At 37.2% G+C, this 27,491-nt stretch overlaps 1 protein-coding gene across 1 annotated transcript; it reads right to left on the bottom strand.

The window, feature by feature from the left end:
* Positions 1 to 1,438: 1,438 nt before the first annotated feature.
* On the bottom strand, positions 1,439 to 26,425 carry IL2RB (interleukin 2 receptor subunit beta). Its single transcript, XM_087723149.1, has 10 exons — positions 26,286 to 26,425; positions 22,968 to 23,052; positions 21,733 to 21,847; positions 19,391 to 19,454; positions 17,725 to 17,830; positions 13,616 to 13,761; positions 9,810 to 9,984; positions 7,500 to 7,605; positions 5,876 to 5,960; positions 1,439 to 3,397 (listed from the first exon to the last, which is right to left on the bottom strand). Exons 2-10 carry the CDS (start codon positions 23,032 to 23,034, stop codon positions 2,657 to 2,659), a joined length of 1,605 nt encoding a protein of 534 aa, XP_087579275.1. The 5' UTR covers positions 23,035 to 23,052; positions 26,286 to 26,425; the 3' UTR covers positions 1,439 to 2,656.
* Between the last annotated feature and the right edge of the window lie 1,066 nt (positions 26,426 to 27,491).

The raw sequence follows: 27,491 nt of genomic DNA on the forward strand, positions 1-27,491 counted from the left end.
TGCCTAATGTATCGGTGCTCCTCAATTTACAACCATTCATTCAGTGACTTTTTGAAGATAAAACGGCACTGAAAAAAAGATTTACAACCAGTCCTCACACTTACAACCATGGCAGTATCACCCACAGCATCACCTTGCATATCAACTGAAATCCTGGCCCCAACTGTGGTTGGAAGCCGAGTGCTACTTGTATTCCCACATGAAAAGGAAATAAAAATAAAAAAAAGAACTGATCAAAATCAACACCAGGAGCAGCAATTTGTGTTAAAACTTTTGTTGGGTGAAATTGTACATTTTCCACCAATTTTAGAGCAAAATTTAGTGATTTAAGATTTTGAGTTGTGAAATTCTATGCAAAGTATAATAACAAAAGTATTTTAAAGAGAAAAAAAAACTTTGGAGGCACTTAAAGTTGATTCTAGGACAACTGGCCATGGCAACTCACTGCGGTCGACTTGCCAAAACTGTGTCGCCCTGGCCGACTCATCCTGATTGATTCACTCCAGCTAACTTACTGTGGGACAACTTATTGCAACCAACTCACCAGGGAATAACTCGCTGCAGGACAGTTCAATGGTGAGATAATTCAAGAGATGGACAAGTAAATTGCGGAACTTGTCTTGCTTTAAGTTAGAAGTCCTTGAGACTGGGGTGAGCTGCAATTCTACTTGTTCCTCTCTTGAGTGAGAATGAGTCGTCCCATGGTGAGTTAGCTGCTGTGAGTTGTGTCATTCCACTTAAACCTTTCTGGCCAGGTTTCTCTGAATGTTATCCCTATAAAGTATGAAATCTTTTATCTATTCTTTTATTACACTCAAAACCGTAGAAATGGTGGTGGACTTTAGGAGAAACTCTCCCATACTACCACCTCTTACAATACTAGACAACACAGTATGAACAGTAAAAACCTTCAAATGTCTAGGTTCTATCTTATTTCAAGACCTAAAATGGACACCTAACATCAAAAACATAATCAAATAAAGGACAACGAAGAATGTTCATTCTGTGCCATTATAGAGCACTGTACACCAGACACAACTAGACACAAAAACAGTTTTTTCCTGAATGCTATCACTCTGCTAAATAAAAAATTCCCTCCACACTGTCAAACTATTTACTAAGTCTGCATTATTATTACTATTAATCTTCTCATCGTTCCTATCACCCATTTCCTCCCAATTATGACTGTATGACTATAACTTTGTTGCTTGTATCCTTACTATTTATATTGATAACTATACAATTTATATTTATAGTATGATTTTATTGCTTATTTGTACCATTTGACTATCATTAAGTGTTGTACCTTATAATTCATCACAAATGTATCTTTTCTTTTATGTACATTGAGAGTTATGCACCAAAGACAAATTCCTTGTGTACAATCACACTTAGGCATTCTATTCTATTCTATTCTATTCTATTCTATTCTATTCTATTCTATTCTATTCTATTCTTAGAAATCGTATCAAAAGAATGGAGATTTATTTATGCTTCCTTGACTGGAGCAAGTGAAATATACCCACACACCCACACCCATACCCACACCTGGATACCCGTGCTTTGCTACGAAACTATGTGATTGGGCTTGATACGTTGACACTTAAAGCTTGAAAATTGTTGTGGCCCAGCAGGAGCTGTTGGAGCTGCCACTAGACTCCGACAGCCAGGGGCCCTATGAGTCGGCTCTGGACAGGGTTCTGACTCCGAGCAGGGTGCAGAGAGGCTGGTTGGCCACCAGGAGGAGCCTGAGCCTTGGACCAGTGGGGAGGAGACAAGGGAGTGTGATCCGGACGTCATGCATTGGAGCAGTGGGGAGGAGCCAAGGGAGTTGTTCCTAAATGCCCGGCAATGCCGGGCAGATCGACGTAGAAAGCAGCTACGCAGTTACCAAAGATAATTGGACCCAGGTGATTGTAATTAGGCTCCTCTCAAGATAGTATTTAAAGAGAGACTGGGAGGAGCCTGGATTTGCAGGATTCAACGTCATTCCTAATGCTGGAGAAGCTGTTATCTGTCGAAGTCTGAGTTGCTGCCAAGGTTCTTATCTGTGTGTTATGTTTGGCTTTCAGCCAACAAGGTTTTGGTTTCTTGCTAATAAAGTGCTGTGAAATTCCAGTTAAGCTTGTCTTGGCATTCATTACTGGACGGAGGAGGGGGTCAGAACAAAAATTAATGTAGAATGTCTAATTCTGTAGCATCAGAGCGTGTTAATATAAGGCAACTTGCAGTTGGAACAGAGTTCTTTTCAGGTGGGGAGGGGGAGTAGAATGTCAAAATACCCAGCCCACAGGCTGGATGAGTCACGTGCTGGCCACGCCCACAACCGGTCCAATGAAGAGGTAGCATCAGAGCATGTTAATACAAGGCAACTGGCAGTTCCTTTCAGGTTGGGAAGGAGGAGTAGAACATCTAACTCCTTAGCATTGATGCATGTTAATATAATACTGTATAAGAAATACTGATGATATAATGGTCATTTCAAAAAATTATTTTCTTATCGAGCACCTAGAAGCCAAGAGGAACATACATGCTGAATTTCAAGTTTGTAGGCTTTACAGTTCTGGAGATCTTGTGATGATTGAGTGGTATTTGGCTTTTATATATATAGATAAAGAAACTAATTTGCTCTCAAAAGAGGCTTCCTATTGTGGACTTAGACAGAATGATGACTATAATGTCTCTGAAGATCCCGCAAGGACAAATAGGCTTCTGAGGAACTGGGGATCTGGCTGGAGGATGCAGTTCTGCAGATATCATTGGTTTGGCCTTGATTTAAAAACATGAACCTGTCATTTCCCATAACATTGTTAGATAAGTCTTCATTTCTGAGTAATTCTGTTCCATCAGTATTGTGGCTAGATGATTTTGGCTCGCTTGAATCATCTATGGAATACTGCTCAGGGGATTTTGAAGAGAAGGCAAGAGGAACTCTCTCTTCTGTGTTCTCATTCTGTTCTACTGTTGATGCTATTGGGAAGTCACCACCTGATGGAAGACTGCCTCTTGAATAACCTTGAAGAAAAGCATCATTTTCCTGGTCACTCATGATGTTGGTAGATAATGCGATATTGTGATTTTCATCATGGAGCGCTTTGTGGAAATAGGAATCACTATTTTCACTATGAGTCAAAGCATCATAGGTAAAATACACCTTGCAGGAATCAATCTCAAGGGAATCAAGATGATGGAATAAGAAATAGCCACGGTTTGTAAAACAGCTGCTTGAGGACTGTCCACTGGTCTCTGTTATGTTCTCAATATTTTTGAAGTATTCCTTAGGAGGGAGAAGATAGGAGTTCTTGCTGCAACTCTGCATTATCTCTAACATAGAGACATTGGAAGCTTCAGCTGTAATATGGAAGGAAGAAATGGATGCTGGGGAGGACAACCACTTCTGCTGGTTGGAAAAGTACAGAAAGGGGGTTTAGTATTCAAAATGAGCTGCAGTACATACCTTAACATATAGATGTTCAAGAAATTTTATCCCATTTCCACAAGCTATTGACCTGTAATATATCTGGTTAGTATATTTCATAGATAACAACATCATGTGCCATGTTCCCCAGAGCAATCTCCCCCAGCCTAATGTCTTCCAGATATTTTGGCTCCAACCAGCAGGGTCACAACTATAAGATACTGGAATGGAGATGACTGAAATAGGACAACTTTGGGTTTGAAATTTAAGGTTAAGTTTGCTACAAGAAACTGGTCAAATGACCGTTAAGGGAAATGCATGGGAATTAAGAATAGAAAGGAATTCGAGGTGGCTGGACTTAAATCTCTTGCAAGTGTGAAGGGACTCATGACTTATGGTGTATTTGACCCCTCCCTCAGGCTCGGCCTTGTCATATCCTACAATCTCTTTCTTCTAAAAGGGAAAGGAAGTGACTTCACTCCACTCTACAGCCTCTTTGACATTTCTGAAAGCCAGTTAATGATGGACAGAGGAAGCTAAGAGGTGATTTCCTAAATCATATAGTGCTCCCTTTATCCTAAGGTAGATAAAAGCAAACATTTTAACCCTCACTGTGAATGGATGTTCTCACTGCGGTAACTGCTATATGTAGGGCATTAACTTTATTCTCCTTTCTTCTCATTGAGATCTGTATATAGGATGCTCTCTAGAACTTTTAAGTTTTCTAAACCTTAAACCAAACTAAAATATGATAAAATTTAAATTTATTTAATTAATTAATATGAATTAAATGATTTTCAAAAAAAGGGGTATCTGATAAATTAGGACACATTTAACACATTTAACACATGTGCATTTTTAAATAAATGTGCACAACAGCTTTCAATTAGGTTGCTCATATTTATTTTGCAAATATGGGTAGATATCTTAATATACCCCCATTACCCTTTCATTTTGTGTACACATGAAGGAACACGTTGTGAAATTAACTTCTAATCCATTTAGAAAAATAAAAACTTTTGTGATGCAGATGAACCGCATAATGATGACATTAAAAAAAATCACCTTTTAGAATGTCTATGCATTCTAACAGCTACCTTACGGCCTTTAACTTTATTGAAGTGGGGATGGTAGCCTTTACCTTATTCTTCACCTAAGTCAAGGGTGCGAATTCATGGGCCACTGGCTGAATATGTTACACTGGCCATGCCCACCCCCCTTTTAGCGAAGGGGGGAAAAGTCGTGATACATCACATGATGATGCTAGTTTCACACCCATGATCTCAGCGCTAAATGTTATTTGAATAGTGTTGTTGGCAAGGAGGGGAGACAATTTTCCTTTTTTTGTTTCAGTTTTGTTTTAGAGGGGAAAAAAGCAAAGATAAACATTTCCTATTACTCTGATAAAAACTAAAAACAGCAGCATTGGCTTCCCAGTTTAGTTTCTTTTTATTATATTTTTTCAGCCACATGTAGTTTGACCTAAATTTTGAAAGTGAAGTTTTGAATATTATATATCATTTTGGTTGCTTTGATTTTATCAGACAGTTGACCTTTGTCATCTATTACAGATTCTCATTACTCTAGTGGTAGTGACATAAGTGCAACCTTAATTGTCACTATAGGTTCTAAGTAAAGTATTCCTGCAAAATGTTTTGATCATGTACTATTTAGAGCTAGAAACTACACTTAAAAATAACACATGTCCATATATGACAGGGTGTGGGGTGCGAAGGACTAGAGAAAGCTCATCCTCTTGAATTTATTAATAGCATTGATAATTTGCTAATATGATAGGTTGATATTGAAGATATATTTTGATCTAAATACATACATCAAACTAAAATGTAGGGATGTATGAGAATTATACACAACCCATTTCAAAGTATCCCAACAGTTTGGAGAAGCCCAAAATATATATATAAATGTGGATATTTCAGAACTGTACAATTCATTTAAAACCATTGATAAAGTAGCACATCCTACTAGATACAAGAATGTATACAACATGGGTAAATAAGTACTTATATACAATTTTTATAAAATCAGTAATATTGGTAAAACTAAATAAGACAATTGCCTACTGCTAAACAAATATCAACATTCAGTTAGTAAACAATAAACAAATTTGTTTATTAAGGCTACACTGATTTCACCAAGAATCAGTGATTACAGTGTACTGTAATCTCTGATGAGTAATTTAAGGAATTATTTTTGTGCAATTATTTAAAGACATAATTATGTTAATTCTCCATTTATTTGGTAGTAATAAACATTACTTATTAACAATAATATTGCTAAGTTTCATCTTAGCTTGATTATTTAATCCTGCACCCAGATGTTACTCTATATGCAGTGAGAAGCATGCATCAGGTTAACTCTAGCCTACTTTCTCTTTTCCAGATAGCAGTTATGTCCTAGACTACATATCCATCAATTTCACACACACACCCATACCTGGATATCTCCTCCATGGATACTAGTGAGAGATGGAAAGAACTCCGCTGGATCTGGCAAATTGATATTAAACTTCTTTCTAAAACTAAAACAAGCACATTTTGAAAGAGAATGAAAAGTACTGTAAGTGTTTGGAGAACATCACAAGCAACCACGGAAACAGCAGATTTGGATCAAAACAGTAAATGTCTCTATTTATTTTTGCATCTTTTTCAGAATGCTTTAGAGCAGGGGTGTCAAACTCAAGGCCCACTGACCGAATGTGTCACACGCTGGCCATGCCCACCCCTGATTTAGCGAAGGGGAAAAATGTTGTAATACATCATGTGATGACAAAGCATCATCACAGGTTTGACATGCCTGCTTTAGAGGTTGGGTGTTGGTATTTTTGTGATTATCCTGTTACATAGCAGCAAACTGTAATGTGGGTTTCTCAAATGTATTTATAATGTTGTTCTGGTTTCTAGACTGAGACTGGCCCTATTTCCTGATAGTGGATATCATGGAAGGAGTGATTTCACAGAGGAAGGCAATATAGAATTGGCATATCTGATTTCTAATGGAACACCCTCTTTTCCTTTTAGAAATTCACGATAATGAGAAATTACAAATCCTGCATTGCAAGATTTCAGAACTTTAGAAGAGTTAATTATATTTTCATTAGAAAAAAAAAGTTAAATGCAAACTATATTCAGAATTAAAAGATGTAATCAAGTGGAACAAAGGACAAAATGTTGCAGCACTTACTGTATTTTGTCACAAAAAGGTGAAGGAAGATAAAAATATCTAACTTTTCCCAATATTCATTATTATTTTAAGAAACAACTGATCATATTTACTAGGGATATTTAGGGATAATAGGACCTGGACTCCAAAATATATGCAGGGTATCAAATAAAGGTTGGTACATAGGTGATGTTCACTCATCTTTGATCTTATTTATCGCATATGTTGCCAAAACTTCTGTTTCACATAGCAAAGAAGCATTTAAGTGATATGAGTTCATGCAATTGAACAGATATGATGATAGAGACCACCTTTTTAATCCTTAATGGAGCTGTCCCCTATATGACTCACTCCATATGCATGGGGCTACAGCTCCCACATTTGGACCACATCAACCGTTTTGGAATGTCCATCGTAATAATCAACCTTTTTTCAATGTAATTAGTTCTACATGACCACTCTATGGACATTTGAACTAGGTTTAAGATCTTTTAGGTCCCCTCAAAGGTTGAGTCTTGTGTGTAATGCTTTCTGAAATGTTCATATAGTCACACAAACGAATGTGATCATATTGTCAATCAAGAAAGTGTCACAAAGAATAGTCTCTGAGGAAATCCCCATGCTGCTGTAAATACAAGAAGTAGTATGTGCTAAGCATGCAGGACATTTTTGATTCAAATAAAATAATGGTCAAACGACCCTGCCTGTAGGTACATATAGAGCTGTGGTGGCCCAGTGGTTAGAATGCAGTACTGCAGGTGACTTCTGCTGAGTGCCAGCTGCCAGCAGTTCAGCAGTTCAAGTCTCACCGGCTCAAGGCTGACTCAGCCTTCCATCCTTCCGAGGTTGGTAAAATGAGGACAAAAGTCACAAATGTAAATTTTCAGCTCACTTTTACCGTTTTGATGCTGGAGATACAATCAGCAAGAATATGATGCAGATGGAAATGATGAAACTCCCGACACTGGCTACAACAACTGGAAGGACTGTACTTTGTGGTGGTGCTACACAAACAACCAGAAACAAATAAGTAAGAAATTAGCTATTCGTTGAAGATAAGAAGGTCTTATCTGAATATAGAGGGGGATTCATTATGCAAAACAAAATGGGTTCATGGGTGTACAGCTCAATGCAACACTGCAAACTTGAGCTTTTGTTTAGTGAATAAGATATTTTTTTGTATTGCTTTTGTAATTATTTTCTAATTATTCTGGTCTTGCTTTTCCTTCAAGTAGTTGAGGATACAATGTTAATTTCTATCACTTACATCCCTATAGGGATGCTCCAAATCATCCTATGAAGTTCAGAGTTGATTGAAGATCTGAACTGGTTCACTTGGCCCTATTTGGGTATACAGTAGCCCTCCCTAATGTGTATCATGATCCTTGCAGAAAACTCATTAGTTCCTATCAGGTTTTTTGTTGTTTTTGAGATTATCCACCTCCGCAGTAAAAAAAACCAACCATAGTATGAGATGTGGTAAAAGGAAACACTAATCTTCAGCACAATCTTTATTTCTAAGAATACTTGCCAAACCCTCCTTAAAAAAAAATAGAAATGATGATTGGCTACTAGCCTATGTTTTTCATGCTCTATGTTTTGACTGGATTTGTGTTGTGTTTATTTTATAACAATCATTATTGTCTTCTTCCTGTGCATTTATAGGTCCAAATTAATTGAGCATGCGGAACTTATATTCTATCTTTGACTTGCAATAGTTTTGTGAACTAGTTATTTGCCTTTGCGTACTATTGGTCTGTATCTAATCTAAGTGTTGGAGAATAGCATTCTGAAGGCAAAGAACTGATCTGCAATTCTGAATCCATCTGTAACCAGAGGCACCCATGGGAAACAGGGAACCAGAAAAATCAAGATGGCACTACAACTGGATGAACAAGGTTCTACTTTTGTTACATGTGTCACAGTGGCTGCCAGCCTCACATTTTTATCTCCCCTGTTGACACCCTTGGTTGCACTAGCTTTATGGTATTTAATTTTAATTGACATTGAGTCTTTATTGATTAGTCCTTGGGCCATATCAAAGTGCAAAGTTCCAGAAACAAATTGTTACTAAAATTTGATAAAAGCACTTTTAAAATGGAATTTGATAAAATACAATTTAAATGAAATTGGAATAAAATACGATTTTATTTTTACAGGTAAAAATAGCAGCTATTCTGTGAAAAAGTGGAATGCAGATAGAAGCTAGTATTTATTCATTAGATTTATATCCCACTATTCCTTCAGGATTTAATTTTTGTCCACATCAACAATTCTATAGGATTGGTTGAACTAAGAGATAGACTCTGGCTCAATATTCTCAGTGAACTTCCATGTCTGAAGAAAGAACTTGTGTTTGTCCTAGTTCAATCCTAACCCAACACATAACCATTATATCACATTTGCTCTTATAAATTCCAGATGTAGCCTGTTGCCCCAAAAGTTCCTGAAAAAGTATACTGATTAAAAATTCCTCATGAGACTTTTTGCATCCTGAAGCAAAAGACTCGAACCCAATCTTTCACACATTTAACATTGCAATGCAAAAGTTTCAAAGAGGCACATTAACTTTGATCAATAGGCTCAACTACTCTTTTTTCCAGCTCAGTCTGAAACCTGAAAAAGACTGGCTGTTTTAATTAATAGCAGAGAGGTGCTGTACGTGTATGATCCAGTCAGAAGCATTTCCTAATTCAGATTTTAATTTTAGTTTGTTTTGTTTAATGAAAGTAGTTTTAGAGATGGTTCTTTAAAATAATTTCACTTCTTTGTTTTATAGAATATGTTAGGATTATAAACTATCTGGAATCATACTGAAGATGGTACTATATGAATATTATAATAAATAGATTTCTGAAGGGTGCTCAATCTCAAATGTATAAATGCAATATTTTAAGAAAACTAGGCTTTTGAGTAAACATCTTCAAAAGTAGTCAGACAAGAAATTGTCCCTAATTTTGCATGACTGAGATGCAGATACCTTAGAATCTGCCCATTCAACATGCTGTACATTAAATTGTAGATTTGTTTGTTTGCCTGAAACTTCCTCCCACATCCTAACTCATATGCACATCACCAGATTTCTTATTTTTTTTTAACGTCAAGTATTATTGTTAAACATCATTTAACAATATTTACGATGTTCTTGGGAGTTATCATTTCAACATATTCTCTAGCAATGACCCAAACCTTCTATTATGCACCTTACCTTTAGGATCTGTCCTCCATCTTAAAGGAGGCATGCTCCATCTGCTCCATATGCTGTTGTAAAATTTCATCTGTTTTACTTTGACACGAATGGCTGCCTCAAACACTGTGTCAGGAGAAAGGTTCTCTAATACTAGCCATTTCTGATCCTGAATTATGGGCAGGATTGTGTCATTCTGCAAAATGGAATTAAAAGCAATGATATTTGAGATGTGTGTAGTTGTAGCATATATAACATTTGCATATTTACCACCAAATTATGATGGAGAATTCATAGCCTTATAGCTATAGGCCTTAAGACTTAAAATATGTCCCTCCCACCTTTAAATACTCCAGCTTTGGCCACTTTAATATTACTGCAATACTAGCTATAGATTTCAGTAATTGGAAAACATACCCACAAACACACACACACACGCACGCACACACACACATGCACACACAAACACACAAAATACACATTGCAACTATTGACTTCAAGAAGACTGCCCAACCTACAGTGGCTTCTAGACAGTCTTATCTTCTCCATATACAGTATGTTAGGGTACAGTTCACACCCAACCTGGATATTCTAGGGATGTAACACCTTTCCGTGACCCGTCAAAAGCGCGGACGACAAAAGCGCGATCGACAAAATCGCGCCTTTGACGTCATCACAGCGCGACGAAAAAGATCGAAAAATTCAAATAAAAATTAATAAAAATTAAATTAAAGCAAGCCGATTCACATAAAGGTAAGGGTTAGGTTTAGGTTTAGGGTTAGGGTTAGGTTAAGGGTAGGGTTAGCTTTAGAGCATTAGCGTTAGCGTTAGGGTTAGGTTAAGGGTTAGCGTTAGGTTTTTCGTTACTTTAACGGTTAGGTTTAGGGTTAGGTTTAGGGTTAGGTTAAGAGTTAGGTTTAGGGTTAGGTTTAGGGTTAGGTTTGGGGGGCTTAGGGTAAGGTTTTCGCTTTATTTTTACATTTTTCGAACTTTTTCATCGCGCTGTGATGACGTCACAGCGCGCTTTTGTCGAGCGCGATTTTGTCCTACGCGCTTTTGTGGTGGAACCACACCTTTCAACAGTACTCTCTTAGAGAATTCAGTTCTTTCTGAATTTGTGGATAGATCTCCATGAATCCAAGAAACCACACAGACTAATATTATATAAATAATGCCTCACTTCTGTTGTTAAAATTTGCAACAACTAAAGATGCATCTTATCTAGGTTAAAATTGAAAGAATGTTCCATTTTTACAACTTAAAAGATCCTTCCTCCAAGGAGCACCAAGGTTTTATTCAGAGTTCTCCCATTGCCCCATTTCATCTTCCTGGCACCCTTGCAAATTAAGATGAGCTACATCACCCTGAAGGCTTCAAAGTGTAAGTGGGATCAGTGGCATTTGGGGCAGTGGTGGGTTGCAGGCGGTACACCCCGGTACAGGTGTACCGGAGCCAGCCCGGAGCACCGGATACCGTTCCGGTACGGTGCTCCGGAGGGCTTGCCTGTCTGAGCTCCTTACCGCTGTTTAAAGGATTCTGTGCTTCCGCACAGGTGCATGACACATACAGCGCCTGTGCAACGCTCTGCAGAGCAGCTGGAGCATCATGGAGACGCTAAGACGCATGCGCACTCTACACACGTTGGAACACCACTGATTTAGGGGTGCAGGAGGAGGATGTAAAAGAAAACCAAGTCAGTCGAAGCAGCATGACTGAAACCTTACCCCCTTTATCAATAGGTCAACTCTTCCCACTCTGATGGATGCCACTGGTGAAGTTTTGAAATTGGATCTCTCTTGTATCAATTCAGGGTAAATATGTTAGCTTGTAATTTTTCCCAGTTTTGAACTGTTGTCAAATGTAATGATGATGGCTGAGCACAACCAATTGTTGTATATTGTATGAAACCATTACTTGGGATTTAGCAAATTCAATTTGACAATTAAGTTACAATTGATTAGAATTTGACAGCTTAGTAACCCTAAATCTTGACGTATAAATCACAGTATCTGGGTTATGTTTGGCTTTGGTTTAACATGTATGAACTCAGCCAACTGACCAGCTGAAGATGTCTCAAATACATCTTCAATCTCTTGTTGCATCAGGCCATGATCCCATCATGTTTTAAGACTGCAATCATTGTATCAATGCCACTCCCCCCCCAAAAAAACCACATGTCTTAATGATTATTGTCCAGTTGCACTCACTTCTATTATGAAATGTTTTGAGAGGTTGGTAAAGGACTATAAGGTTCCATTCTTTCCCCCTACATTTGTCTCATTACAGTTTGCCTATCGAAAGAGCTGCTCTATAAATGATGCATTTTCCTGTGTGCTTCATCTTAGGTTGGCACACCTGGAGAAGGAGATACTCATGTGTGAATGCTGTTGGTTGCTTTTAGTTTGGCATTCAACACAATCATTCCTTGGCATTTAAAACCTATTGGGTTTTAATACTCCTTTATGTAATTGGATATTGGATTTCCTTATTGATAGGCCCCAGTTTGTGCGAGTTGGAAGAAAAGTTTCCAACTCCATCTCCTTGAGTACAGGTTCCTCACATGGCTGTGTCTTGAGTCTGCTACTGTTCACCTCGATGACCCATGACTGCAGTATCAAATCTGCTATGAATCATATTGTGAAGTGTGTGGATGACACCACAGTGGTGGATCTTATCTGGGATGACAATGAAGATGCTTGTAGGGAAGAGGTGAAGGCGCTGGTGGACTGATGCAATAAAAGTAACCTGGTTCTAAATGTTAATAAAACAAAGGAGATCATTGTAGATTTTAGAAAGAGCTGGTATAGTCATACTCCACTCAGTATCAAGGATGCAGTTGTAGAGATGGTGAACAGTATTAAGCATCTTGGGGTGCAGGTAACTAACTATCTGAATTGGTCTCTCCGCATGTCATCCTTAGTAAAGTGTGCAAACCAGTGTCTGCATTTCCTGAGTCAGATGAGGAGAGCACATCTTTCTCCTTTTGTCCTGGCCACTTTTTACAGAGGCACAATTGAGAGCGTTTTAACAAACTGCATCACTGTTTGGTTTGGTGGCAGCAGTGCCTCAGATAGAAAGCCCATACAGAGAGTAGTAAGGACATCTGAGAGGATTATAAGAAGCTCGGTTCCTGTTATTCAGGATACTCCTTATAAGCGTTATGTGCTTAGAGCTCAAAGCATTGTTAGAGACCTCACGCACTCACTTTAAGGTCTGTTTCTGTTGCTCCCCTCTGAGAGGAGGTTTCAAAGTATTTCTAGCAGGACTACCAGATTCTGTAACAGCTTTGTTCCCTATGCCATCCATCTGGTAAACTCACAATATTAATTTTTCTTGACATGTACATGTATACATTCAAACTAGACTGCGTTGTTTCTCTGTGTCATATAATATATTTGGAAATATGCATAATTTTGTATTTATTTATTTTGTCATGTTTATGTTGTATATATTGGAGGCGGTGACCCTTTGAGAGCTGTATGCAATGAAATTTAATTTTAATATATGCCAATTAGTGTATATTCAAAGTGACAATAAAGCTATTCTACTCTAACTGTGATTTATTCATCAAAGCATGGTTAAGCGTACAGTGGCCTAGACTGGTTTCTGAAGTAAGCCAAAAATTTGGGCTGCAGCCGATTGTTATCAAGCTTCAAGAATAGCTGATAGTTCTTTCATGCCTTTGTACTTGTAGTATACTGTATTGTTTTGTTTTCCTACACCATATTGCTTAGAATGTTATTGTGGGTCCAAAGCAGAATTGCAGAATAAAAAATAACCAGGGGTATAAAAGTTGTTGCCTTCCCCAAAGAAATTTTCCTGCTTACCTCACCATGAGAAGTTGCTCTATACCGTATTTCGTATTCCAGCTTTTCATGTAGGTAGTGGGAGATAACACAAAGGGTCCATGTTAAATTGTAGGAAGGCTTGTGGGCATTTGCCAGTTGAAAGTTGCAAGGAGGCTGAAGCTGGACTAATTTTGAAAGCAAAAAAGAAATTGATAACTCACTTTCTTAATAGTATACTTTAAATATATTTTAAATCGTGGCTATCATAAACTTCAGTAAGAATAAAATTATTTTTTGACCACTTTCCCCATTTCTGTGTATAGTTGACCACAAAACAACAGCCTAACAGCAAGAGAGATAGTTGTCCTGCCTATCTAATAATCCTAATTGTTCTCCAATCTACTACAATTATCATCATTGGACAAACAGGGAGCTTGAGTTAGAACACTTTGATGGGCAAAGAAGTTTTAGCCAGCTAAGAAGCAGAAATGGAAAAATACTGCACAATCAGGAATCAAGTGATACTTCCTGTGTTTTATGGAGCCTGGGTGTAACCACTTGCTGGGGACATAGTCACAACAGTTGCAAGGAGATGGGAAGGAATGTGTTCATGCTACCCCCCTTCTCTAACTCACACCAGTTGTTGCTGGAGCTATCCTAGGAGAAATATTTTTGTGAGTAAAGAAGCCTTGCCACATCAAATGCAATCAAAGCGGGGAAACATTTAATGTGTATATGCACATGTGTGCGACAGGGATTCCCTTTGGGGCAATTGCTTCTATAGACCAAGCCACAACAGCTGCAATAAGAGAACCAGGAAGAGAGAGCTTTTTTTTTATTCCACACACCCCTAACTTAGAGCTGTTGTTGCTGGAAGCACTTGGAAGTGCATTTTCTTTGATGGAACCTGCCCATTCAAGATGTCAAATTATGTAGTGTTTGCTACTTGCTAAAAATTACTCATATATCATATTTTCATACTATCTAATCTCATGATTCTTGGCAGGAAACAACAGTACAAACTATAGAAAGGCAATAAATGAAATAAAAGCTTGAATGAGGAAAAACAGGCTCCAGCTCAGCCCTATCAAAACTAAGGGTAGATCTAAGTCACTGGAACTGTAGTGACCTCAAATTTGATTCTCAGAAGGCTTCAGAGGTGATATTCAGTCAGTTCTGACAGATTCTGGAGAACCAGTAGTGGAAATTTTGAGTAGTTCGGAGAACTGACAAATAGGCCGGCCCTGCCCCTGCTTCCTCCCAGCCTCTTAGCTGATCTTATTTTGTTGCCCTGAACAGGAGAACGGAGCTGGAAAGCAGATTAGTGGGGTGGGGAGGAAATGGGGATTTTGCAGTATCCTTCCCCTGCCACTCCCACAAAGCCATACCCACAAAGCCACACCACACCCACAAAGCCATGCCCACAGAACCGATAGTAACAAATTTTAACCCCACCACTGGTAGGCTTTCACTGTCTCATTCAAATTTGTTGTACAATTCTGGAGTCCTTCTGGCCTCACAGTTCTTGTTTGAAGAGTGTGACCAAAGGCACCATTGCATGTGTATTAGTTGCACCTGTTCTTGGACCTTCTCATAGACACTCATATATTAGTCATCTCTTGATTGGATTATTGGAATGTGTTCTACATCAGGTTGTCTGGAAGTTCAGTTGCAATGGTGGGGCTTGTTATGGGCATTTCTCATTAAGTTTATGTAACTCCTCTACTCCATGAGCTGCACTAGGTTTATAAACAACAGTTTATAGCTGGCTTTCAATCCAGAAGTATCTCAAACGTAGTGAAGTCCTCATTCTCACCTGTGACACTATGTGTATCCAAAAAAGGACCTTTTCCGGTCCACAGATGACTATTATTTCAGTAAACATTGAGGGTTTGTCTATATATTAGGAAGAACCGTTTCGGGATTTGTGCCAAAATATAACTGTGATGTCTTGTGTATACAGCAGACCCACAGAGACAACCATCAGAGACCTAAAATACAGGGCAGGTGGCTTGTAGCAGATGGGTCCCACCAACAGTAGGGCGGTGCAGTTTTTGTGAAGTCCACAACAATATCAGAAATAAATAACACAGAAGTAATAACTGAAGAGCTGAGAAACTACATCGTTACTTCAGTGTATAAACCACCACTAACTGAGATTAAGAGGGATGAATCGAATACATCTATCAAGGATAAAATAAATTTTGTCACTGGAGACTTTAATTGTCACAGCAGCATCTAGGGATAACTCGATGATGACAGAAATAGGAAGGCTGTGATATAGTGGGCAGATTCAAACAACCTGGCTCTTTTTACATGACAACAAATTATCATCTTAATTTAATAATGGAAGTTAGCGCAGGGGATAGAATCTATACTAATCTGCCATAAATCAGTACATGATTGGAAAGTAGATGTGGCTCTGAATGAAGCTAGCAGAATTATTACTGGATGCCTTAAACCTATCTCTCTAGATAAGATCTACCACCTAGCCAACATTGCCCAGCCTGCTGTTCATAGAGAAGCAGCAGCACACCAAGAGAAGCTCCAATCATTACCATCTAGGCAACTCCCTCTCTATGACCTACAACCAGCTAATCAGAGATTAAAACTCAAGAAAAGCTTCCTTAGATTAATGGAAGACTTCGAAGAATTTTAAAGCAAGAGTGGACTATGGAATGCTACAAAGAACCAACATTGGATGGAAACAATGCAGGAGCTGGCACCTGGGTGTGATGAAACCTGGGAAGTATGGAAATTGTTGAATAGACTGTGCTCGGGTAACCACAATATCCAGAGGCACTCTGAACAAATGGAGCTATTAAGTGGCTTCTGCTCTTTGTGATTGTGATGGCATGCAAATAACAACACACATCCAGATGAATATATACATGAGGAAATCATGCCAATGCGACAGAACACAATAAATGTTGCTGGTTTCTGGGCAGGATCTGCTTAATTTGTACATATTTTAATCTTGAATTTTATATTTTAAATGTATGTCATATGCTATACCTTATTTTAACTGTGATGCTTTTGACATGAATAAACAAACGTCTGATTTCATTTATGGTCATTATGATGAGTAGACCTCAAAGATAAGGACAGTGGGAGATGATAGAGTTTGAAATTAAAAGATAAGAGATACGTTGAACATGTTCCTGGTCTTAATACTATGAGAAGTGATATTGATTGTGAAATCCCTACACTATTATCATGATGCCAGGTCAGTTAAAAACAAATTTATCTCATATTAAAGGAAGAAGTACATTTGGCAAGTTTTACTGAAATTTGGGTAGACAGTTAACAAGCTGACATTGATCTAACCATGAGTGAATCAAGTATTTTCCTTTGATAAATTGCAGCTTTCCTAGCTTGACAACCTCTAATTATGTTGCAACTATAACTTTCATAGTTCCACTCACATGGATTTTAACCACGTTGACTGGGTTTTTGAAGGAGCTGTAAGTGCAATATATTTGAAGAACCTCGGAATTGGAAGATTATATAATGCCTATATAACTGGTAAAATAGTGGTGGTGGTCTCAAATCCATTCCAGAACATGGGAGACAACAATAGTTATGCTGAGTCTAATCTGATTCAGCATAAAATTCACAGTTCTCATTATTTCATTTCATCAGCGATCCTGGCAGAAATGTTTCATTCACATGCATACATAAAGTCAGATGACATGGGAAGGTTCTTAATACATGATGCATTCTGAATATTTTGAGCTGTGGGTTTGGATGAATGTTTCAGTTGCTTTGAGAAACTGCAAGCATTCATTATAGTGCTGAATTATGACCTACTTGTGTTATGATTATTGCTACTTTTTTCTTCTTCTTCACATCATTATTCATTATTTCAGTCCAAAGCTATCATTATCCTTGAGTTTCCACTACTGGTTTAGCAAAGACTGTATTTAATTGGTTGAATGTCTCTCATTGATAGCTAAAATAAAAGATAACAGCTGTTGCCTATATGTCACAATGACTGGGCTGAACCTAATTTCCATTGCATAGTGCTATTTTGGCTACATGAAATATAGCACATGGAATCATAGGAATGGAAAACAGGAAAATATATCATACAATCTAGTGAACTAGCACAGGTATCAAATATATCCAACCAGACACTTTCAACTTACTGTTCTGAAATGGTTTCATTGTCTGATTATGAATCTCTGTCCACTTCTCCCCAGTATAGCAAGACACAACGAAGAGAATGGTGTCTACAATAGTCAAGCTGTAATCCTAAAAACAAATATAGCACTGTAAATTAAGAACAGAACCAGTTATTCTATCACAGATATTGTTGCGAAGAACAGTACATAAAATAAAAGTATGTCAGATGATGTTCTGTAACTCATGATAGGTATGGCTATTAAATGTTCTTAATTAAAATTGGAGATTTACTGTTCAGTTATATAATTTGCAAGGGAACTTTCACACAGACATACTGTAATACTACAGCAGGTCATCTTCACAACGTTATTTTGGGATGCATTTCTGAGTTGTAGCATATGTATGATTTTGTGTGTATGTGTGTATATAGTGATACATTCTTCACAATCTTAAAAAAGTGTCTTTAAATAACTTTAATTAATGTTCCTAGAGCTGGCTTTTATTTATTTTTTTGGAAAGCAATGATTTTGATACTGTTACTATAAGTTTTTTTTTAATGTAGTCTTACATGAACTTTTTGAAGAAGGTTTGAAAAGCGTATTTGGTTCAGAATACTGATCCAGATTTCTGTTCAAAGTTAGGTGACTTACCCATTTTTTTAACACTTTAATTTAATGAAGTTCAGCCTTTACTAGCTTCTGGTTTATTTGGGATAGAAATATAACCAATTTCTTTTAAAGTCCTAAATATTTTTTACAATTGTGTCTATCTGTTCAATTATTCCAGAGAATCAAGGCCAATATAGGTACGATATCTAAGTCAAGATTCTCAATAGAAGAGGATGCAATTCAGAAATGAGGATTTCTTCTCAGTTATGAAAATATGGTAGCCTGTCTCTCCGCTCTATCTCTCTTTCCTAATATGGAATTAGGCTGGTATTCATAAGAGAGAAAGGACCTTTTTTATAATGGCTCTGAATCAATTTCCTTTCCCTTTTAACTCATTTTTTTTTAAAAAGGTATTCGGAAGACAAATTTTACAACTCTTGATTTTGATGATATTTTGTGTCATTTTTTTTTGTTATAACTTTCTAGTCATTTTTTTCTCTAATTAATGTTTTGTGGAAATTTGATACTAATTGTTTTTTTAATTGATGGGGAAATGGTGTTTGCATATTTAAATGTACATTTCAATATTACTTTTAATTTATGAATTGTGATATTAAGTTTGAATTCAATTTCAATTGAAACAAGTAAATAAAATCACCCACAACCGTCAAATCAGTTGTAACTGTTATACTGTATATATCCTTAAAAGTTTTATGGCTTTGGTGATAGTTGACATATCCCCCCCCCCTGCCAAAGTAAAGGGAATGGATCAAAGCAATATGGAGAAGAATAAGAGTGGTATATAATAGAAGACCTGAGTCTTCATATACCAATATCAGTGAACAAGTTAAAGTATTATTGTAACAGAAATTTCAGCCCTATATCTTGAAATGAGACAATTTTAATATCCTCAAATATGCAGCCAAAGGACAAAGAATTTTTTTGGTGTTGGAGGATTAATCACTTTGTAGCTGTAAGTGTGCTTCATTAAATACTGTTTTTTCCAGCATCATATACTGAGAACAACTTTTGTAAAAAGATTGTTCACATTAGCCAAGATTTTGTAAAAAAGATTACTTACCTCAAGAATCAGCTTACAGCTCCTTATAGTTGTGCCATTCATTTGACATGTCGTAGGTGGTTTCCTGCAAGGAAGACTTGCCATAAGGCACATAAATTTCTAAATTTTGCACATAAACAATTCATTCACACAATGCAAGACAGCAGTTGTAGGATCAGATAATTTGCACACAGGAATAGTATATTAATTCAATATGACTGATAGAATTATTCTCTAGCCAGGCCCAATTCGGAATATTGATGTTTATGTGAATAAAACTGTAATGTAAATTCAGAATGAAATAGTTATTTCCCAATATTTCTAAATTTATATTTTAAGATTAACCGAGGAAATCTTGCCATTTGGTCCTACGCTGTGATAGCTTGAATCTGAACTTCATGAGAGGCAGCATTCCAATTATGGATTTTGGAAGAAATATGATGGAAAAACATATTTGTATACAAACTTTGGAGGTGTAATCTGATTACAGGACTATTTTTGAAATGGTATTTTTTGTGTTTTAATTCTGGTATGGAAGGACTTCATTTGTATTACATACAACCTGGATTCTTTAAAAGGAAAGCCAGCATATGAGCAAAATACATAATAAAGCATGCCTCCAACTCTTTTCAGATAAATTATGTTCAGGTGCCAGCCTGGTATTTCCATTTTAAATACTCCAGATGAGTAAGTATACTTTTGAATAACAACAAATTATAGAACCAGATCAACATTTTAATACATAAATTTCAACTGCACAAATTTTCAAATTTTAATGCATAAATTTAAATATTTTATAAAACTAATAGGCAGGTATAACAAAAGCAAACTGGCCACAGCCAATTTGCCACGGCCAACTTGCCACGGGACAATTCAACAAATACAAAAGTTAAATTAATTTTGATGGAACCATGGCTAATAATAATAAAACAGGAAAGTCAACCCAGAAATACAAGAGTTACAATATTTTTGACAAAAACATGGTCACCAATAATAAAAGTAACTGAATGAAACAATACAGCATTGAATTGTCTCCCGACATGTTGCCCTGTGGTATATTGGCTATGGTGAATTGTCCCATGGTGATTTGGCCATGATAAGTTGGTCACAGCAAGTTGGCTGGGATGAGTTGGCTATGGTGAGTAGAACATGGTGAGTTGTCCTAGACTCTTCTCCTAGGGCTCCAGAAAGGTTTGGAAACCTGGCTTTGGTCCGAGGCCTGGGTTTGATGCTGATGATTTTTCTAAGGCCTCTGTTTTGTTTTGTTGATTTTGTCATTTATTAGATTATGTGATTGATTATAGCATTTTAGTTTGGACTAACTGATTTTATATTTTTAGCTGGTTTTTTTGGGGGGGGGGTCCTAGTTTGTATACATCGCAGAATCCACTGGAGTTGGGCAGTTAATATAAAGCCTATAAAGCCCTTCATGGTAGTGGATCTGGGTACTTGAGAGACCGCCTACTGCCAATCACCTCCACACGACCCATTAGATCTCATCATTTAGGCCTCCTCCGAGTTCCATCTGCTGGCCAATGCCGACTGGCCACCACGCGGAGGAGAGCCTTCTCGGTGGTAGCCCCGACCCAATGGAACGATCTCCCCGTGGAGCTTCGTACCCTCACCACCCTCCAGACCTTCCGCACAGCCCTTAGAATCTGGCTATCCCGTCAGGCCTGGGGCTAAGATTGTAACCCGCCCGAATGGTATGAATGTTGCGTTTTAATCATGTACTATCTTATATGTAAAAGTCTGTCCCCCCCTTCCTTTTGATTGTGAGCCGCCCTGAGTCCCCCCAGGGAAAAGGGCGGCATACAAATAAACAATCTAATCTAATACATCTAAATAAATAAATAGTAAAATAACTCTCAGAATTCCCCAGCCAACATGGGGAAACTTGCCAAGATTAAAAAACCCTATTTACAGATTACAATATTGTCAATTGTGTTACAAATTAACTTGTTAAACTTTTAACTGAAGAGTGACTTAACCAAAAATTAAGAATACTAAAAAAATTGAGCTTGACTATTTTGATGAAGACAATATATGAAATTTTTTTACTATCAACCCCAAAACTGGTGCTGATCTCTTCGAGTGGTTACCATCCACATTTTGAGAATCTCAGGGATTAATAAAATTCTTATAAGACAGAAATGCAAATTATTAAGGTGCAGAGGTGTAAGTATTCAAAGTCAATATCTTCCTAAGGGTTTTGAAGACAATGTGCTTGGTGGAAACCAATATTTTATATATCTCTTTGACAAGAGATTAGATGATTTTTTTCCAATGATGAATGACTTTAATAGACCTAGGACAAGTCAAACTGGTTTTTATCTTCTAAGTGCATTTTACTGATTACTTACCCATATTCGACCGAAGCAGTGAGTTGGCATTGCCCTTTCGTAGCATTTTTCACAGGGATCCAGGTGCAAATGACTGTCTCAAATGAGTCATATAAACAATCCAGAACTGAAGAATCTGTTAGTAGAAAGGTGAAAATCTGTTGTGTCATTTCATTTTGTCTTATGCGAAACTCACTACGCCAGATCGGCTGAGCGGGCAAAAGAAGGCTTATTCCTCCCCCCGCTTTTTTTTCCTTTTGAGTGGATGAGCAGATTTTGTTATTGGAAAAGATATAATGGATATGGCCAGCCATTGGGCAACACTTTGGTTATGAAAGAAATATTCAATATATCATAGGGTACTTTTTAAATACCAATGATGGGTAAACAATTATGTTGCTATTTACTGTTTTCCTTATAAACTGGTCTGAGATGTTGATTTCAATAACAAATTATATAAAATTTTTCTGGCACCTAGCCTGCTTTTTCTCATGGAAATCTTACACCCAACCTAGCTCCTGTTTCTTATTCCTTCTGGCTCTTCCTTGTCATATGTACATTATTAGCTTCCCCTTCTCTTACTTACTTATTTGAACCATATTTTCCTAATTTGGGTTTGGATCAGAAAGCAGTGGGATAGTTCTGCTTATTTACAAAAACAAATGTGGGATAAAGCCTCTTCCAACAATCAATCCATTTAATTCAGCCACTTCCCCACTATCTCTGGAACCCTTTTCTCCTCTTCCTTTCATATCACACTGAACAAGATCTGGGGCTCAATAACTTGGCCCCTTCCAAAGCAAGGGCCCCACTACACACCATGATAGTTAGTAAGCCCACATATCATCACCCTGTTGCTTTGTGGGGCCCTGTAAGTGAACAGTTAGAAGAACAAGGTGAAAGAAGCATCAGTCTCTACTCATTTTGCTACCTTCTTTTTAAGTCTGAATCATAAGGAGAAGGCAAGCAAATGAATAAAAACACTACCACAAAGCAACAAAGCAAAGAGGGTCACTGATTGTATCTTTACTCAGGGATCCCTTTATGAAACATGCAGATAGCTGAGCACTGGGTTTAGAAGATCTCTTTGGTGAACCATTGCACCTACAGTATACAGAATATACCATGGTTTTTGGTTGTGTTTTGCACTAGGAAATTGGGATCTCAGGGGCACGATTTGAAAACTACTAGATTAGCATTTGACCCTGACACAGCTCTAGTGTTCATTCTGAAATATATACAGAAATCAAACTTACTCTGCCTGGCTCCTGACGTTTGGAAGAATGAAATAATGTAGAGCGGAATGAGCAGGCGGCTCTCCATAACCAGGGATTTGAAAAGCTGCGGGAAATAAAAGAAGTAATCTCAATGAACCTCACCTGAAAAGGTGTGCATATTTCAATTCATTCACTCACTCTCCCACTCATCCATTCCCTCATTCATTTATTCTCTGGACGCATCTCACAGAATTTGCAATTTGATTTCTTTAGTAAAGCCATTCTGTCATATCCGTTTGATATCTCAACAACTTTGGATAATATCAACATGGATAAGTTACTGGATTTTCTTCATGAGGAGGGAGGTTTATTGTGGTACAAGAGTTCTGCTTCTACTTGCAGGAATTGTATAAAAAAGTATTTATGTCTTTGAATTCTGACAACTATGCCGTTGTATACCATAAGGCTATTTTGTCCTGGGTGCTATTTTTTTGTATCTGTATGAAGCTTCTGAAGTGGTTATCAATCATTTTTGGGTAAGGAATCATCAATATGTTTGCTCTATCATCTCTATAATTTTTAAAATAATATCTAAATCACCCTCTGATTGAATTGATGGAGAAAATGTAAGTCAATTAAGTGATACTTAATGTTGATAAACTGGAGAATGTGTAGATAGAAGTCAAAACCTTGCATATTCTCAGTGGGTCACTCTGTCTTGGAAATGTTATATAGAAGATATCTGTGAATGTAAACAATATAATTGGATATCTAAGTGATCTTTGAGGTGAGAAACACCTAAAAGAAGCTCAGCTAAAACATTTCTTAAGCGAAGACTGCTAAGCTATTATTGTCTATACGTTAATGATGCTCAGATTATTGTGACATGTTTTATATGGGACTATCTTTGTACTTGGTTTGAAATGATATATGTATACCCATGAAAGCAGGTTCATTGCTATAATTAGTTATCTAGTCAGGTTAATAATTTTACATATGATATATAAGGAATATTTATTTATTCATTCATTTGTTTCTATCCTGCCTTTATTATATTTACAAACAACTCATATCCAAAACACCTTCCTCCTTCTATTTTCCCCACAACAATGCAATGAGATGAGTTTGGTGAGAGGGAGCAACTGGTCGAAGGCCACCCAACTACCTTTCATGGCTAAGGTAGGGCTAGAACTGATGGTCCCCTGCTTTCTGGTGCCTGACCCACTAGACCAAACTGCTCTTGTAGACCTCAGTTATTGAGATTTTCAGGAGAAATCCAACTGCATGTGCCTGGAACCACAAAATTCCATATTGCAGTTACTGCACTGCCACTTTCTCCATAACGATAGCTGCTTTCTGGAATGTTCTGTCTAGTGAACAACATTATGCTCCTCCTGTTACTTTCTTCTTAAGATTTACAATTCACCTAGGCCTTTTTATATGAATGTGGGATAAAGGGTTTTGTTTTCATTTCTCAAGATTTCTATCCCTTGCCTTTTTTTTTAAAAAAACTTTTTATCATGCATTTATATTTTATAATATTTGAGATTCATTTATATAGGAAGTAGCATAAAATATAATAACAATATCAATGAATGGTTCCTTAAAACCATCCATGTAACTGAAGACCTTCACAGGATACCTCTAGACCTCAAAATGCCATATATTTAATTTTGTGCCTGCTAAGAAACAGGTACCCTGCTATGTCTGATTTTTAATTAGAATTAACATTATTTTAACACAAGCACTAATTGGGAGGCTGACATGCTGCTAACAAAACACCAGACTTCAAGATCAACTTTATTTCTAAGAATGTTTCTGGACACTACTTGGTCTATGCAATTATTTCACATGGGCTCATTAGCATGGTTGGAAAATAAAATTGTTGAGTAATTGCAACCTAATTCTTTGACTTAGGAATTAAGAATGGGTGGGACAACACTTAGCTAAGAAAGGACCTTGTTTTAGAAAGCAGTTTTGGAAGGCTAAAGGGGAGATGGAAATCATGGTCATCAGTTTACTTACTAGTGTATTGTTTGGGAAGTGGCCATTCCCACCATGGTGGCTGTTTTGTAAATGGACAAAGTCTTCAATGGCAGCCATTTTATAAGTGCATCCAAATTGTTCTCAAAATTCCAAATAGGTTTAAGTGTTTGCTGCACAAAATGTATAAACCTTCTTAGTCTCCACAATCTGGCAGTGTAAAAATGTATTTGCAGCCAAAAATACATCAGGGGACGGGCGTAAAGTATCATGAAGTGCCCTTTTCAGACATTTTTTCCTGATCAAGAACAGCTTAAAAGATGCTACCCATTGAGCATGCAAATGTTCACTGTATTTCATTTCCTGAGTACATTTTCAGTCATTATTCTAATCACTCTGACATTTACACTTGAAGTGGAAAGTTTCTCAAAATGAATTCTTCTTTACGATAGTAGAAGCTATCTCAAAATGAATAGATTCTACACACCACATTTCTTTAGGCAGTTGAGTATTTTCTTTTGAAACCTAAGATTTCTTCAGAGTAGTTTCTTTGTCTTCATCAACAACATATGCATAAGGAAACAAAGCAATAGATAACAGGATTCTAGAATTAAGAAGAAGAAGCAGTTGATTCTCTTTTATGAATGTTAAGACTAAAATTATTTCAGGAGAATTTAAAAAAAAACAAATTTATCAAGTATCAGATTTTGATATTTTTATATAAATATCAAAACTATATGCTCAATATAGTACTAACTTTATTGAGTATTTTGTTTCTCATAATGACCAATCAGATGTCACTGGTTTGCTCACAAACAGGAGGTGAAGATATATGTCTTTCTTGTTGTAGTTCCCCTGCAAATGGCATTTGGGGATACATTATTGTCAGCCCAGGAATAGTTGACTCAAAACTAATATTGATAACACCTCTTTTCTCCAGCAATCTCCTTAATTCCCTTAAAAGCCATCAGGGATAGTCACCTGCTATTAAGGAGACCCAAATTCAAGGCCACCCTCAGCCATGTAAGATCACTTAGTCTTTCTCAACTTCAACCAGTCTTTCTCAACCAAACCACCCATGGGGAATTGTTTAAGGTCAGGAATGGAGCACTATGTGTACTACCTTTTGCTGCAGCATCCAGGTCATGTAGAAAAAAGTCAATCAAATGTATAAACAAATAAAGCAAGTTATAACAGTATTCATTCATTTGGATTTGCATAGCACGTGAGGAGTCTCTAATTCACAAATTCCAATTCTTAATCCCATTTCTTTGAAACCTTTGAGGGAAGGATGAAGTTGCAAGATGAGTTGCATGAAAGCTGCTTTATGCATCCTCTCTTAAACTACCCCATTTAACAACATGAATCCATTACCTGGTTTTATGATAATCCTTTTCTGGTCTCATGAGTCAAGTTGGAAGTGCAGTGCTGTTGATCCTGGCTTTTGGTGTGACATCCCAATAACAACTGCAGCTGCTGGATTATTGTCCTAACGATGTGCTATCATCAGAAAGAAGAATGTTCTGGTGCTAACACATATTCTCAACCCTTACCTTTACACAGGAAGCATAGAATGAGACGAAACCCAAAGTATACATTGTAAAGCATAAAAGGCTTAAAAGATGACAGTCAAAAAGCCCCAGGCCACAACATAGACCACTTCCGGATTCGTAAAGTCAGAAAATAGAGGTTTGATATCAAAGCTACTTTTCAAGATGAAAGTCTGTAGAGATTCTCAGTCATCCAGGTCATGGTTATTCCAAAGGTGATTTTTCAGGAGGCAACTGGACTTACTTGTTTTTTTTCTTTGAAGACGTTTCGCTTCTCATCCAAGGAGTTTTCTTCCCTCTGACTGGATGGTGGGGAATGGAAGGATTTCTATTCCTGGCAGACAGCTGGTCATTTGCATCCTTTTAGAGGGTTGTTGAAGCACCAATTTCATTGTATTTAAGTACAATGACAATAAAGATTATACTTATACTTATCTGTGATCTTGGATGAGAAGCGAAACATCTTCAACGAACCCTGTGGTAACCTTGTGACTATGCATGCTACTTCTTAAAATGTCCAGATACTCATCAGTTCTTTCTATTTCATGACCATTTCACACTGAGTAGAATTAGTTAAAATGAGCTCTTTTGAAATTACACTAAAATATGGAAATATACTGTAGAATACACATCATCTCCAGTCCCAAGAGGGCTACTGTTCCTGTTTTATTCAGCTTTTTGGGGAAGCCTGATCAGGCCATTGGCACAAGCAGTTTTAGGTAGCCTCCAGTACTTTACTAGGTCATCAACCATTTTTGATCCTCCTTAGACTTCCTTTTTTATTGAGTTGTTACAGTCATCTGGAGGTTTATCTGTGTCAGCAGGTTCATCTGAGTGATGCAAGTGAATGTGGAGTCTTCTTGAAACTATTGAAAGATATTGTTTGGAGATAGATGATGTTCTATCATTCCCCCCACCTCGGTTCAATTTTGACATAGATGGCCTTTTTGACACTTCCTTCAAAACAGTGTTCCTCTTTGTCCAAAATGTGGACTTTGCTGTCTTCAAAAAGTGGCCTTTTCTTTTAAAT

The sequence above is a fragment of the Thamnophis sirtalis genome, unplaced genomic scaffold (genome assembly GCF_051295495.1).
Source record: "Thamnophis sirtalis isolate CommonGarterSnake01/CBP01778 unplaced genomic scaffold, rThaSir2_p1.2 scaffold_9, whole genome shotgun sequence".
NCBI classification, from domain to species: domain Eukaryota; kingdom Metazoa; phylum Chordata; class Lepidosauria; order Squamata; family Natricidae; genus Thamnophis; species Thamnophis sirtalis.

What these genes read in the sequence shown, in the direction of transcription:
- IL2RB (XM_087723149.1), bottom strand. Translation starts at nt 23,034, where the DNA reads ATGGAGAGCCGCCTGCTCATTCCGCTCTACATTATTTCATTCTTCCAA. An exon ending in AATGAAACCATTTCAGAACA is followed by an intron (nt 13,762 to 17,724) that starts GTAAGTTGAAAG and finishes TTTCAAAATTAG; the next exon opens with TCCAGCTTCAGCCTCCTTGC. An exon ending in TCCATGGAGGAGATATCCAG is followed by an intron (nt 3,398 to 5,875) that starts GTATGGGTGTGT and finishes TCCAACCAGCAG; the next exon opens with AAGTGGTTGTCCTCCCCAGC.